The following is a 14,403-nucleotide window of genomic DNA, read 5'->3' as shown; positions in this document are numbered from 1 at the left end:
ATGTATAAATATATGTATATAGCATAATGTTTTTTAGATGTATACTGTACATAATACTCTCTCTCTCTCTCTCTCTCTCTTTCTGGTCTATTTCAATCCCACTGCTCCTGGAACCTGATCCAGTCTCACCCTAGTAGGGACTGGGACAAAAACGATAACTGAGCTGGTCTCCCGACTGGACCAGGACCTGAGCTGGTCTGCAGACTAGACTAGGACCTAAGCAGGTCTCCAGACTGGACCAGGACCTGAGCTGGTCTACCGACTTGACCAGGATCTGAGCTGGTCTCCTGAGTCGACCAGGACCTGAGCTGGTCTCCAGTAGCAGGTCCTCCGGTCCAGCGATGGCGGACCCCCGCCTCGAGGGGCGGGAGCGGTTTGTGGCCAGGGTCTCCAACGTCTACCTCAGCATCCTGGCTCTGTTCTGCTTCAAGCTCTTCATCAAGATCTCCCTGAACCTGCTCACCTACTTCTACATCATCAGGGGCAACCGCGAGGAGGCCGCCCGGATATCAGCCCAGTACTACGAGAAGAACTGTTACAGTGAGTATTAGTACTACAATACGCACAGAGTACTACTACAACAGATAGCCAGGACCTCAGTCCAGTACTATGAGAGGAACTGTAACAGTGAGTACTAGTACTACAAAACACACACTACTACAATACATAGGCCTCCAGGATACCAGCCTATTTACTACGAGAAGAACTGACCACCCTCCAGTGAGTACTCACGTAGTACTTCAATACACACAGAGTACTACTACAACACATAGGAGGCCTCCAGTTTATCAGCCCAGTAATACGAGAATAACTGTTCCAGTGAGTTAGTACTACTACACATAGAGTACTACAGTACTGCTCCAAAGCACACCTAAAGTACTCACATATTACTATTACAATACAAATAGAGTACTTCAGTACTGCTACATTACACACAGTGAGTACCCCCTATGACTTATGTCCTCCAGTCTACAATGAGTCCTGGAGTTATATAGATATCATTAGACACCTGCTCCGTGAACCAGTGACCTTCAGACCAGCAGACCCTGGAGGGTATTTATAGTCCTGGTACCTCAGCGAGACCAGCAGACTGAGACCCTGGGGGGTATTTACAGTCCTGGTACCCCAGTGAGACCAGCAGACTGAGAACCTGGGGGGTATTTATAGTCCTGGTACCTCAGTGAGACCAGCAGACTGAGACCCGGGGGGGGGGGGGGGGGGATTTACAGTCCTGGTACCCCAGTGCCACCAGCAGACTGAGAACCTGGGGGGTATTTACAGACCTGGTACCCCAGTGAGACCAGCAGACTGAGAGCCTGGGGGGTATTTATAGTCCTGGTACCCCCACCGTACACCGTACTAGTCCTGGTACACCCCCGATGGTGGTACCCCCAGTAAAGACTCTGGGTTCAGTCTAGTTCACCACCCTAGTCCCAGGTCCAGTCCAAAAGACTCACAGACCAGATGGTTACCAAGGGAACCCATCTCATTCAGAGGCGGGGACTCAAGGTACATATCATTCATTATACATGGCTAATGCTGCCTAATCCAGGAATCAATCAAGTATAACTTCATGATGAGGACATTGATGATTAGGGTGATGATCAAGATGATGGGGATGGTGATGGTGATGAGGATGATGATGATGATGATGATGATGATGATGATGAGGGTGATGAAGATGATGGTGCCAGTATTATTGAAGCCTTCTTTCTATTCAGATATCTGGGACGACCGGTCTCCTCTGCACGACGCAGCCTCTCAGGGTCGCCTCGGGGTCCTAAAGACCCTCCTGTCCCAGGTCAGTACCTCCTGGTCCTAGAGACCCTCCTGTTACAGGTCTGTACCGCCCTAGTCTGGTTCTCTTCTTCCCACAATGCACCCTGTGTTGTTGTCCTCCAGGGTCACGAGGTCGACGCCCTCACCATCCACCAGACGACCCCGCTCCATGAGGCCTGCCTGGGGGGGCACGGAGCATGCGCTAGGGCACTACTCGACGCTGGGGCTAACGTAAGGCACAACACTGCAATAGGTCACCTAGCATATAAGGCTATAGCTTATGTACCATAAAGACTAATTATGTAGAATGTAATGCTATCCTGTAGCATACAAAGCTGCATTTCATGTGGCATTAAAGCTAAAGGTCACGTAGCATGTAGCACATGCAGCCATCAAGTAGCATGTCAGGCTATAGGTCACGTAGCATGTAGCACATGCAGCCATCTTGTAGCATGTCAGGCTACAGGTCATGTAGCATGTAGCACATGCAGCCATCATGTAGCTTGTCAGGCTATAGGTCACGTAGCATGTAGCACATGCAGCCATCTTGTAGCATGCCAGGATATAGGTCATGTAGCGCATACAGCTGTCATGTAGCATATCAAACTGCTGGTGCCGCCCCCAGGTGAACAGCCGAACTTTGGAGGGGAGCACCCCCCTGTTCTACGCCTGTGCGGTGGGCAGTATGCCGTGTGCAGAGGTCCTGCTGCAGCGGGGGGCCCGGCCCGGGGGACCCCTGCACCTACCCTCCCCGCTCCACGAGGCCTCCAGCAGAGGTACCGCCCTTGGGGTCGGGGGGGCGGTCTGGTGGCAGGCTGGTGGACTCCCAGACGAAGGGGTTCTTGGTTAAAACACCATGTTTAGGCTTGATGAAATGCTTCTGAACAACTATCTGTTAGGGTCTGGTTCATGATGTCTAAAAGTAAACAGTATCTGATCAGGTCAGAGTTCATCACTAAAAGTGATGGGTTCCAGGTCAGAGTCGAGGTTTTGATTTTCTGATGGGTTCCAGGTGATGTTAGATGTTCCTCATGGTTCTATAAGGTTCCTGTGTGTCCCAGGTCATGTTAGAGGTTCTAGATAGTTTTAGAAGGTTCCTGTGTGTTCCAGGTGAAGTAAGACGTTTCTCATGGTTCTAGACGGTTCCTGTGTGTCCCAGGTCATGTTAGAGGTTGGTTCTAGAAGGTTCTTGTGTATTCCAGGTCACGCCGGCTGTGTGGAGGTCCTGCTGACCTGGGGGGCTGACGTGGACCAGGTCCTCCCCGGCCAGGGAACTGCCCTCTACTCGGCCTGCCTTAGCCAGGAGCTGCTCTGTGTCCAACAGCTCCTCAGAGACGGTGAGTCCGGCTGATAGCTGAGAACACACGACAAGAACCACACAAATCACGCAACAGCAGAACTCTGTGGTCGTCCGTATCAACAGGACCACAGAAGGATCCATGACGCTAGGAAGGTATGTGTCCTTACGTACCTAGCATGAACCTACCAAAGGGTTAGCCTACCTAGCGTGAACCTACTGAGAGTAAGCCTACCTAGCGTTAGCCTACCTAGAGTAAGCATACCTAGAGTTAGCCTACCTAGCGTGAACCTACCGAGAGTTAGCCTACCTAGCGTGAACCTACCGAGAGTTCGCCTACCTAGCGTGAACCTACCGAGAGTTAGCCTACCTAGCGTTAGCCTACCTAGAGTAAGCATACCGAGAGTTGGCCTACCTTGCGTGAACCTACTGAGAGTTAGCCTACCTAGAGTTAGCCTTTCTAGTGTTAGCCTACCTAGCATGAACCTAGCTGTAGCGTACAGGCTTCCCAGCTAGCATGGCTCGCCTTGAGGCTTCCCCTGTCAGGTTGTCTCTTCTGAGAACGAGCAGACCGGGATCTGTTTCCCCCAGGTGCTGACGTCCAGAGGGGGAGGGGCCTGGACTCCCCTCTCCACGCCGCGGCCCAGACAGGCCACGCCCCCATCACCAGGCTGTTGCTGGAGTTTGACGCCAACGTCCAGGCCCTCAATGCGGAGCACCAGAGAGCGGTAGAGCTGGCGCCCCCTGGAGGCTCCACGGAGACCCTGCTGCTGGCCCACGAGGGTACGGAAGGTTAGGGTACTAACCTACTAGTAAACCCTACTAGGCTAGGGTACTAACCCCACTAGTTAACCTTACTAAATTGGGTACTAACCGCACTAGTACACGCTACTAGGTTAGGGTACTAACTGCATGGGTTAACCCCACTAGGTAAGGGTACTAACCCCACTAGTTAACACTACAAGGTGAGAGTACGCACCCCATCTATACATTATATACATATGTGTATATGTTGCTATAGAAGGTCTGATCAGATATCATTAAATGTGATCAGTGTCTATATGATTATAAGGTGTCTCTGCCCAACAGTGACCCCTACCTCCCTGAGCCGGAAGTGTCGTCAGGTCGTCCGCTGCAGCGTCGGCCACTCCAGGCTCCACCTCCTGCCACTCCTCCCCCTCCCCGCCCCGCTCACGCGCTACCTGCTCCACCGATGACGTCAAGTCCAGTTCAACATGGTCTTCTGTGATATATTATAGGATTACAAACGTGCATATAAATTATGTTTAGCCCTGAACAAAAATGTAATTAATTAATAAATATGATATATGAACTAACAGTGTTTGGTATTTAATCACTAATAGCATTAGGGTAGATAATGTAATCCAAAGAGGATTAACGGTTCATTGAGAGAATGCTGGTCACGTTGTATTTTCTAGGGAGGATGATAATTATTTAACCCCAATTTTTTTTAATTCATGAATGGTAGTGATTAAACGGATGTGTGTTATCTTAAACTGGACACTTAATATGAGTGAATGAATGATTGCTGTAGAGAGTAGAGGCTCTGCCTTGCTATTGACCACAGGCTGTCGAGTAGGCGCTGCCTTTCTATTGACGTAATACCCGGGCTGACCAGAGAGTGTCACTATAGTTGCTGTTTTCCTTGTAGTCTGGATCCCAACGCAGGTTTTTTATTTTTTATTTATTCATTTAATTTTATCAGAAAATGTCTTACACATACACATCCACGTTGTTTTCAAGGATGCATCCCAGGTATTTTACTGATGTTTTTGCACTGACCACAATTTTATTCAAATTTACTTTACATGTATTTTGAGCCAAATAAGGTCTAGAACCCATGCAGGGTCTTGAACCCAACACAAGGTATAGAACACAACACAGGGTCTGGGAAAAATCTGGGCCTAGAACACAACGCAGGGTCTGGAACAACGCAGGGTCTGGGAAAATGCAGGGCCTAGAACAAAACGCACACTGTAAAAAATAATAAGTTGGGCAAACTCAAAATTGCAAGGCAACTTACTGCAATCAGTTTTTGAGTTTTGAGCCCATCAAAAAAGTGATTTTCTTCTTTAGACAAACTTGAAAGTTAGAGTTATACCAACTAAGATTTTTATATTTTACAAACTCAAAAAAATAAGTCAGGGGTGTTAACTTAATATTTCAAATTAAGGTTAATATTATTATTAAAAAAAAAACATTTCAAAGAATGCAAAACGAGTTTTAAGTTCACTTTATTACAATTAATAATTTGAAACTTCCATTTGACATTTCTGAATGCCAGACAGCAATAGAACAAGCAACATGTATCTAGTTCAGCAGCAGAGAATCGCTGTCTAAATGCAGCAAACCAAAGAGCAGAACAAGTTTGACATTATGGTCAAACTTGTTCTGCACGAGACGGGAGCCCAGGTTAAAGGGGTAGTTCGGAATTTTGGACATAGGGCCTGATTCCGAAGTGAGCATTGGTATTCTATATCACTGGAGACAGTTTTCAACACATTTCATTCAGTCTTTCTAGTTGCAGAGTTCGCTCGTGCTAGGCTAGCGCACGTCAACGGGCAATGCTAGCCTGCTATTAAAAACAGTCTTACCCACTCCACAGTACACCCGAGGTAAATCAATTATAACGACAGACTATAAATCTAAATGTCTGTTTATAGAATAATGTTAGAAATAAAACCAACCTTGCATTGCATTTCATTTTGAGGGAATTGCGGGGTCTCAGCAGCAGTGTTTATATTCCTGTACGTAGGCTACGGCAGCGGCGGACTGATACCTAGGTTACCTGCCGCTGTCATTGCTACAAACGCAGAGTACAGTGAACAAAGGAATTCTACAAGCGTATTAAATTAACAAGATATGGCCACGTTTGGAGGAGTTAGCGATGCATCTGCTTTTGAAGACGATTATGAGGAATTTGTTGTATAATAGTTTTATTTCTAACATTATTCTATCAACACAGACATTTCAATCTATAGTCTGGCGTTATAATTGATTTACCTCGGGTGTACTGTGGAGTGGGTAAGACTGTTTTTAATAGCAGGCTAGCATTGCCCATTGACGTGCGCTAGCCTAGCACGAGCGAACTCTGCAACTAGAAGGACTGAATGAAATGTGTTGAAAACTGTCTCCAGTGATACAGAATACCAATGCTCACTTCGGAATCAGGCCCTATGTCCAAAATTCCGAACTACCCCTTTAAAGGCCCACTATGCAACTTTTTTAGCCAAAATTACATTAAGTATGCAGGTTGAGAGTTATGCTGATGGTTCTGCATCCATTTCTGGGTCGATTGGTGGGTGTGTTCGGACCGAGCGCACCCGGATGTGACGCGGCGGAAGTATCCTCGAAAATGTAGTCAGATTGTAGTTTCGAAAATGCTTTACGGCACAGACACACACCCAAACATGGCACCGGCTAGATATAAACAGCCAGTTGCGAGGCAATTGTTGCATTCATCATGGATCAATCGACTAATGATACGGCCACACCAACCTCGAACGCGCCTAACCTGACGCTTGATCATTGTGTGTCACAAAAATGGTTCAACGCGCCCAACGCGCCTGTGGCTGCGCTAGAGTCCGAGGTAGGAAACCCAAACGCCGCCGTGTTTGGGTGCATGATAGAGTTTAGATCGGGTTAGATTAAATAATCTCGGATATAAATAACGATCTCATCTCATCGTCATCCGTTTTTCCGGGGTCGGGTCACGGGGGGAGCAGCTCAAGCAGGGGGCTCCAGACTTCCCTTTCCCGGGCCACATTGACCAGCTCTGACGGGGGGATCCCGAGGCATTCCCAGGCCAGTGTTGACATATAATCTCTCCACCTAGTCCTGGGTCTTCCCCGAGGTCTCCTCCCCACTGGACGTGCCTGAAACACCTCCCAATGGAGGCGCCCAGTGGGCATCCTTGCCAGATGCCCGAACCACCTCAGCTGACTCCTTTCTAAGTAAAGGAGCAGCGGCTCTAATCCGAGTTCCTCACGGATGACTGAGCTTCTCACCCTATTGCGAGACGCCAGCCACCCTTCTGAGAAAACTCATCTCGGCCGCTTGTACCCGCGATCTCGTCCTTTCGGCCATCACCCAACCCTCATGACCATAGGTGAGGATAGGAACGAAGAGCGACCGGTAGAATGAGAGCTTTGCCTTGCGGCTCAGCTCTCTTTTCGTAACAACGGTGCGGTAAAGCGAACGCAATACCGCCCCCGCTGCTCCGATTCTCCGGCCAATCTCACTCTCCATAGTACCCTCACTCGCGAACAAGACCCCGAGGTACTTGAACTCCTTCACTTGGGCTACGGACTCATGAATAACGATAATCGGGTTAAATAACTTCACATGGTGTGTCTGGTGTGTTTCCAGCATTCGTAGTGTTGATCAGCAGAGAAATAGTCCGCAAAGACGTTGAGGTTGCTTAGCAACCAGAGACTCTGTCCATGCAAGTGAACGGAGCGTTCACTCTTCGTCATAATTATCAAACCAAACATCCTTCACATTCACCGATCGAACATTATGAAAGTAAAATGCACATTTCTCGCTAAAAATGTTTCCATAAACGCATTTAATGGCGTAACTATGTTACTATTTCCACCCAGAATAAAGAAAGATGTCGGCCGTATGCTTCTGTGCAAGGGTCACTACTCTCTGCCAGTGACGTCGGGTCAAGCTCCACGCTGATTGGCTATCGTGGCTAAGCGTCACACGTTGGAGCGTTGAAAGTTCAACTCCGGGCATTGGTGCTTTACGGCACAGACCCCCAAACACGGAACCGGCTCGATATAAACACAAGTAACTAAGGGATTGTTATATTCATCATAGATCAGCCGACTAAAAAGAGACAGAGAAACCCAATGTCGGAGGAACAGAAGAAGAGAAAAGGGAGACTGACCGACAGAGAGGCCAGACACGAGTAAACGTTGGGCAAGCTTTTCAGGAATAGCGTGAACTGAAAGAAAAAGAAGACTGCAAATCAGACGCCGACTCGGCCGTGTTGCTTTTGAAATTGAAAGTACCCTTGGGTGAACTTTGTCTTCGTGGTATTCTTGATGTTGATAGTCTCTGTACAAATGTGTTTGCTCAACCATTTGTTTGAGCAAATGTGTTTGCTCCATGGGGTCCATTTTCACTGCTACGCTGACGACACACAGGTCTACATCTCCACCAAACCCACCGCTGCCATCCCCCCCACTTCCCTCATCACGTGCCTGGAAGAGATCCGGAGCTGGTTGAGCAGGAACTTCCTGAAACTCAATGGAAACAAGACCGAGGTCCTGCTCATCGGATCCAAATCCACCCTCACTAAATCACAACACACCCCAGCTCCACTCATAATTATCGATGGTTTCCCAGTACCCTTCTCCTCCAAAGTCAAGAGCCTCGGCGTCATCCTGGACAACACCCTCTCATTCGCACCCCATATTCACAACATCACCCGGACTGCATTCTTCCACCTCCGCAACATCGCCAGACTCCGCCCATCACTGACCCAATCCAGCACTGAAATCCTAGTTCACTCATTTGTCACATCACGCATAGACTACTGCAACGCCCTCCTCACCGGACTCCCCACCAAACTCATCAACAGACTGCAGATCATTCAGAACTCAGCCGCCCGGATCATCACCCGCACCAAATCATCTGACCACATCACCCCTGTCCTCATTCAACTTCACTGGCTCCCAGTACACTACCGCATCCAATACAAAACCCTACTCCTCACCTACAAAGCTCTCCACAACCTAGCCCCCAGTTACCTCTGCGACCTCCTCCAAGAATACACTCCCTCCCGCTCCCTCCGCTCAACCTCTGCTGGACTACTATGTATCCCCACATCACGACTCACTTCAATGGGTGCCCGGTCATTCAGCTGTTCAGCACCCAGGCTCTGGAACTCCCTCCCCCCACACATAAAACAGTCAGACACCATTACAACCTTCAAGTCACAACTCAAAACTCACCTGTTCAAACTCGCACACAACGTCTAACTGATCACTGTTTTGATTGTTTTTTTGTTTTGTTTTGTCTTGTTTTTGTTTTATTTATTTCTTATTGCTTATGTTTATTTATTTATTTATTTATTTATTTATTTATTTATTTATTTTTTCCACAATGTCTTGTTTTTTTTTTAAATATGTATGATGACTATATGCTCTGTAAGGTGACCTTGGGTGTTTTAAAAGGCGCCTCTAAATTAAATGTATTATTATTATTATTATTATTATTATTTTGTTGTGAGCCCTGTAAAAATTGTTTTCTCGACCGTTTTGTTGTGAACCCTGTATTTTTCTAGCTTGCTTGGTTGCAACCAAGTTTCCATGGGTGTTTTGCTGTTCGTCCGTCTCGTCCCCCAGATACAGACTGAATCCCCAAATCCAGGTTCTTGTTTATTTAGATTATTATGTTGGCCAAACCTCTTACACTGATTGTTCTGTTCAACCTAAGATATAACAATTATAATCTAGGATATAAATTCTCCCCGTCAACTATAAAAAATGATGGATTTATGTTTATTGCAATACAAATACACAATTTTAAAAATGTATAACCTAAAACAAATGCACATGGCTCGCGTAGAAGTGCATGGGGAAGGGTCGTCAACGAGTTGTTACGACAGTGTTGTGAAATATCTACTACGAAGCTGTAGGGGGCGCTGTGTAGAGAAATGTGCGTGCCAAAACCAAGAAAACAACGAAGAAATTCCCGAAGTTGCATAGTGGGCCTTTAAACGGTGACGCAACTCTGGTGCCTCATACACCGCACGATCCCGAGAGCTGCCATTATTTAACACACAGCGCACCGCACGGCCAACCAACGGACATGCAAGTCTCGGTAACGGTGGCGGTGTCACGTTAAAATTGTACCGGGGGCGAAAATTGTACCGGCCTACGTCATCGTTTGTTTACATCCTGACAACCTGACAACCTGCCCGGCAACAGACGACGCGATGCAGAAAACATGTTTCCAAACGACGAAATAACATAATACAGATAGCGGATCGCTATCTGTATTATGATAGATAGCGATAACTCTTGTTTTTACTTTATATTTGTATTGTATTTAATTGTTTAATCGAAACAATAAAAAAAATTGCCCGCAAAACGGGCGATCGCGTCAAATGACGCGTCAAATCACGTAGGAAGGTTCTTGAACATTCTAGACTATGAAACCTGCTTAAAACACTCAGTTTACTAGCTAAATTCGATTAAACAATTAAATACAATACAAATATAAAGTAAAAACAAGTGTTATCTAGCGATCCGTTATCTGTATTATGTTTCAAGAACCCTCCTACGTCATTTGACGCGATCGCCCGTTTCGCGGGCAAAACATTTGTCATTTGACGCGACCGCCCGTTTCGCGGGCAATTTTTTTTATTGTTTCGATTAAACAATTAAATACAATACAAATATAAAGTAAAAACAATTGTTATCGCTACCTATCATAATACAGATAGCGATCCGCTATCTGTATTATGTTATTTCGTCGTTTGGAAACATGTTTTCTGCATCGCGTCGTCTGTTGCCGGGCAGGTTGTCAGGATGTAAACAAACGATGACGTAGGCCGGTACAATTTTCGCCCCCGGTACAATTTTAACGTGACAGCGGCAACACTACGCACAATAAACAACACACAAACATTAAAGACCCCAAACCCGTTAACCCAACTTAACCTAACAGAAACAAATTGACAAACGGCAATAAACACCTTTTTCCCAACCGGCATCACGAATACCCAGACTCCCCGGGGGGTAGTGTCGAAATGCGCATGCGCACCGTAGTTGGTCCAGCCTCAGTTCTAGCTGTGTTCGAAATCGTTCCCTATCATGGATGTAGTGCACTAAATAGGGTGCACGCCATTTTGTAGGGTGTTAGAATTCTCAGTGGTCCACTATATAGGGCACTACATAGTGGACTTAAAATAGGGTACATACGATGTTCCCTACATGTTACTCCCGTATACCACAATGCAATGCGGTTGTATTTTTCCGGAGGAAAAGAAGAAGCTGAATAACCGCGAAAACGAATACATTTAATGATGGAGTCTCCGGCTTTCATTTAGAAATGTCAACAATTTATTTGGGATTTAACATAGAAAATGTAACATTCAAAATTAATAAGAAAAACCTTGTTCAAGGAAATGTAACATTCAACATCAATACAACCTCCAGCTTTCCTCGAGAGTGCCCGGTTTGTTTACATGAGAAACGAGTAGGGTCTATCTGCAGCCGGAGCCACTTGCCAAACACGCCCATTGCTCTGCCAGAAACGCCCATTGCTCTGCCAAACACGCCTATTGCCAAACACGCCCATTGCTCGTTCTATGTGGTGGTGTCATGGCAAATTTGTACCGGCCTACGTCATCAGTTGTTGACAACTTGACAATTGATTTGATTGGGTTGTCCGTTGCCGGGTGGGTTTCAAAAAACATTCGGCTCATGTTTCCAAAGACGAAATAACATAATACAGATAACGGATCGCTAGATAACACTTGTTTTTCATTTATATTTGTATTGTATTGAATTGTTTAATCGAATTTAAATCGTGTTTAAAGCAGGTTTCAAAAACCATTCGCGCTTGTTGCCGAACACGTGGTAGTCGACCACGTGGTAGTCACACGTGGTAGTCGACCACGTGGTAGTCACGTGACTGCAACGTAACAGGACGGGAGTGGGCGGCGGGCTTATATTCTGTAGCATTACGCACGCGCACGAGCTATGGGCGTGTTTGGCAGAGCAAGGGCGTGTTTGGTAGAGCAAGGGCGTGTCTGGCAGAGCAATGGGCGTGTCTGGCAGAGCAATGGGCGTGTTTGGCAGAGCAAGGGCGTGTTTGGCAGAGCAAGGGCGTGTCTGGCAGAGCAATGGGCGTGTCTGGCAGAGCAATGGGCGTGTTTGGCAAGTGGCTCCGGCTGCAGATAGACCTACTCAGAGTAAAGATGTCTATGGACCTACTTGCAAGTAACGGCCATGATGTGGGCGCATCTGTCTGCGTCACACAAATACCCGGCGCATTTACTGACGCAAATGACGTTTAGAAATGTTCAGCGTAGTGTCCGAATTCTCGTTCCCTATTCCCTATATAGTGCACTATATCATGTACACTATATAGGGAATAGGGAACGAGTGTATAGCGAACGATTTCGAACACAGCAATGTCTGACTTAAACCCGTGTGTCTTGCTAACAAAGAGACTACAGTGAGCCCAACTCTTGACCCAAAACTCAACATTGTTGGTTGGACTAAATTGCATTGCACAGTTGTACATGAATACTTAATGTTTTATATTCATTTTACTCAGAAATCATAATGAGACCAACAATTTTGAGTTTTCGTTTTTACAGTGCAGGGTCTGGAACAACGCAGGGTCTAGAACCCAATGCAGGGCCTGGAACACAACGCAGGGGATCTGGAACAACGCAGGTTCTGGAACACAACACAGGGTCTAGAACCCAATGCAGGGTCTAGAACCCAATGCAGGGTCTAGAACCCAACGCAGGGTCTGGAACAACGCAGGGTCTGGAACAACGCAGGGTCTGGAACAACGCAGGGTCTAGAAGCCAACGCAGGGTCTAGAACTCAACGCAGGGTCTGGAACAATGCCGGGTGTAGAACCCAACGTAGGGTCTGGAACACTATGTAGGGTCTAGGTCACAACGCAGGGTCTGGAACACAATGTAGGGTCTAGAACACAACACAGGGTCTGTCCTCAACGAGATTCCATCTCCCTCTCTTCACCTTCCCCTGGAGAAAACATCTGTAACTCACGTCTTTTTAATATTGATAGGTGATTATTTATTTATTCTAAATTATGTCACGGTATTGTTGGTGATTTATTTATCCTAAGCCATCTAATTTTGGGTTAGTTATTTACTATGATTGATGTTAAGGTTATTTTTGCCTATTTATTTATTATTAGTAATGTTAAGGTAATTGGAGTAATGCAGGTTGTTTGTTTAATATAATGTTATGTTAAGGCATAAATGTTAGTAATGTTAGGTGATGTATCAATGAAATTTATGTAAAGGCAATGATTAATTAATCTAAGTGATAGAATACTGTTGGGTGATTCACTAATATCAACGTTAGGTGTGATGTTATTTCAGTGTTGTGATGTGAGGTGTGACGTGGTGTTCTGTGTGGTGACTCATTAGTCTCCATGACGATCGACTCTTCCTGAGGAGTGGTTGCTATGGGAGACGCATGCTGTGATGGTGAACGTCCAGGACTTCTCTGCCTAGGATCCGAGACGTGTGACCCGGACGGCGTCGGGTGGACCGTCCGTCGGTCTGTCTGACTTGGCTGATGGGGTGTCGGCAACCATGGTAACGAGCCAGAGCATCACGGAGAGAGGTGTGTGCACAAACAGGCCACTGATTGTTCAACACCGCGGTCATCAGGTTCAGCCGACCGATTTTAGCACTAACGATCACTAATACGATAAGCAATGATGAGCTACTCTAATAACTTTATTACACTGGTAGGCCGGCTAGTTATTAATTACAGACTTAATTACACTGGTAAGCCAGCTAGTTATTAATTAAATACTTTATTACACTGGTAGGCCGACTAGTTAGCAGGGTTAATAGTTATTAAAGCTATACTTTGTTACATGAATAGTGCTACATGTAATTAAAACTTTACATTATCACAGTAGTAGGCCTACTCTTAACTATACTGTTAGTTTAATATGTTTCTAACTCAGCTTCTACCTCCTGAGTGGTGATATGCAGCATCCTACTGGACAGTTGGTGAGGGTTTTACTTCACTACCTTAACTTTGTATTTTCCTCTTATTTTCCTACATTACCCAGAGACCACCTGACCTGGGATAGGCCAGTGTTGCATTCTGGGTGTTTGAGGCTCGTCCATCTGTCTTTCTGTCTGTCTGTTTGTTGGTCGGGGGAGGGGATTCCACCCTATTTCGTTTTGTTCGTTTTTTTCTATCAATAGATTTATTCAATATTCATTCATTATCACACATATTAACACACCCAGTGTTACACACGCATACATACACACACGCCGGACACACACACAGACACACACACAGACTCCACCCCATTGAGCACCCTAAACCCCCCCCCCCCCTTTCTCTCTCTCTTTCTCTCTCTCTCTCTCTCTCTCTCTCTCTCTCTCTCTCTCTCTCTCTCTCTGTGTGAATGAAGGCGCGGTACCCGCTCGCCTGCTGACAGACATCCTATCCGACAGCCAGAGAGAGAGAAGGAGAGAGCAGGAGCAGAGAGAGAGAGACAGAGAGAGAGAGAGAGAGAGAGAGAGAGAGAGAGGGAGAGAGAGAGAGAGAGAG

General features: G+C 46.3%; 1 protein-coding gene across 1 annotated transcript; it reads left to right on the top strand.

Moving 5' to 3' along the window:
* Window positions 1-104: 104 nt before the first annotated feature.
* On the top strand, window positions 105-5,250 carry asb5a (ankyrin repeat and SOCS box containing 5a). The gene is made up of 7 exons (XM_056599948.1): window positions 105-540; window positions 1,722-1,801; window positions 1,903-2,010; window positions 2,405-2,555; window positions 2,982-3,116; window positions 3,668-3,859; window positions 4,166-5,250. Exons 1-7 carry the CDS (start codon window positions 342-344, stop codon window positions 4,291-4,293), a joined length of 993 nt encoding a protein of 330 aa, XP_056455923.1. The 5' UTR covers window positions 105-341; the 3' UTR covers window positions 4,294-5,250.
* Window positions 5,251-14,403: the final 9,153 nt, after the last annotated feature.

Source organism: Gadus chalcogrammus, chromosome 10 (assembly GCF_026213295.1).
Source record: "Gadus chalcogrammus isolate NIFS_2021 chromosome 10, NIFS_Gcha_1.0, whole genome shotgun sequence".
NCBI lineage: Eukaryota > Metazoa > Chordata > Actinopteri > Gadiformes > Gadidae > Gadus > Gadus chalcogrammus.
The sequence above is the reverse complement of the archived record's forward strand: the minus strand, read 5'-3'. Positions and strand labels throughout refer to the sequence as shown.

What these genes read in the sequence shown, in the direction of transcription:
- asb5a (XM_056599948.1), top strand. Translation starts at nt 342, where the DNA reads ATGGCGGACCCCCGCCTCGAGGGGCGGGAGCGGTTTGTGGCCAGGGTC. An exon ending in CCACGAGGCCTCCAGCAGAG is followed by an intron (nt 2,556 to 2,981) that starts GTACCGCCCTTG and finishes TGTGTATTCCAG; the next exon opens with GTCACGCCGGCTGTGTGGAG. An exon ending in CCAACAGCTCCTCAGAGACG is followed by an intron (nt 3,117 to 3,667) that starts GTGAGTCCGGCT and finishes TGTTTCCCCCAG; the next exon opens with GTGCTGACGTCCAGAGGGGG.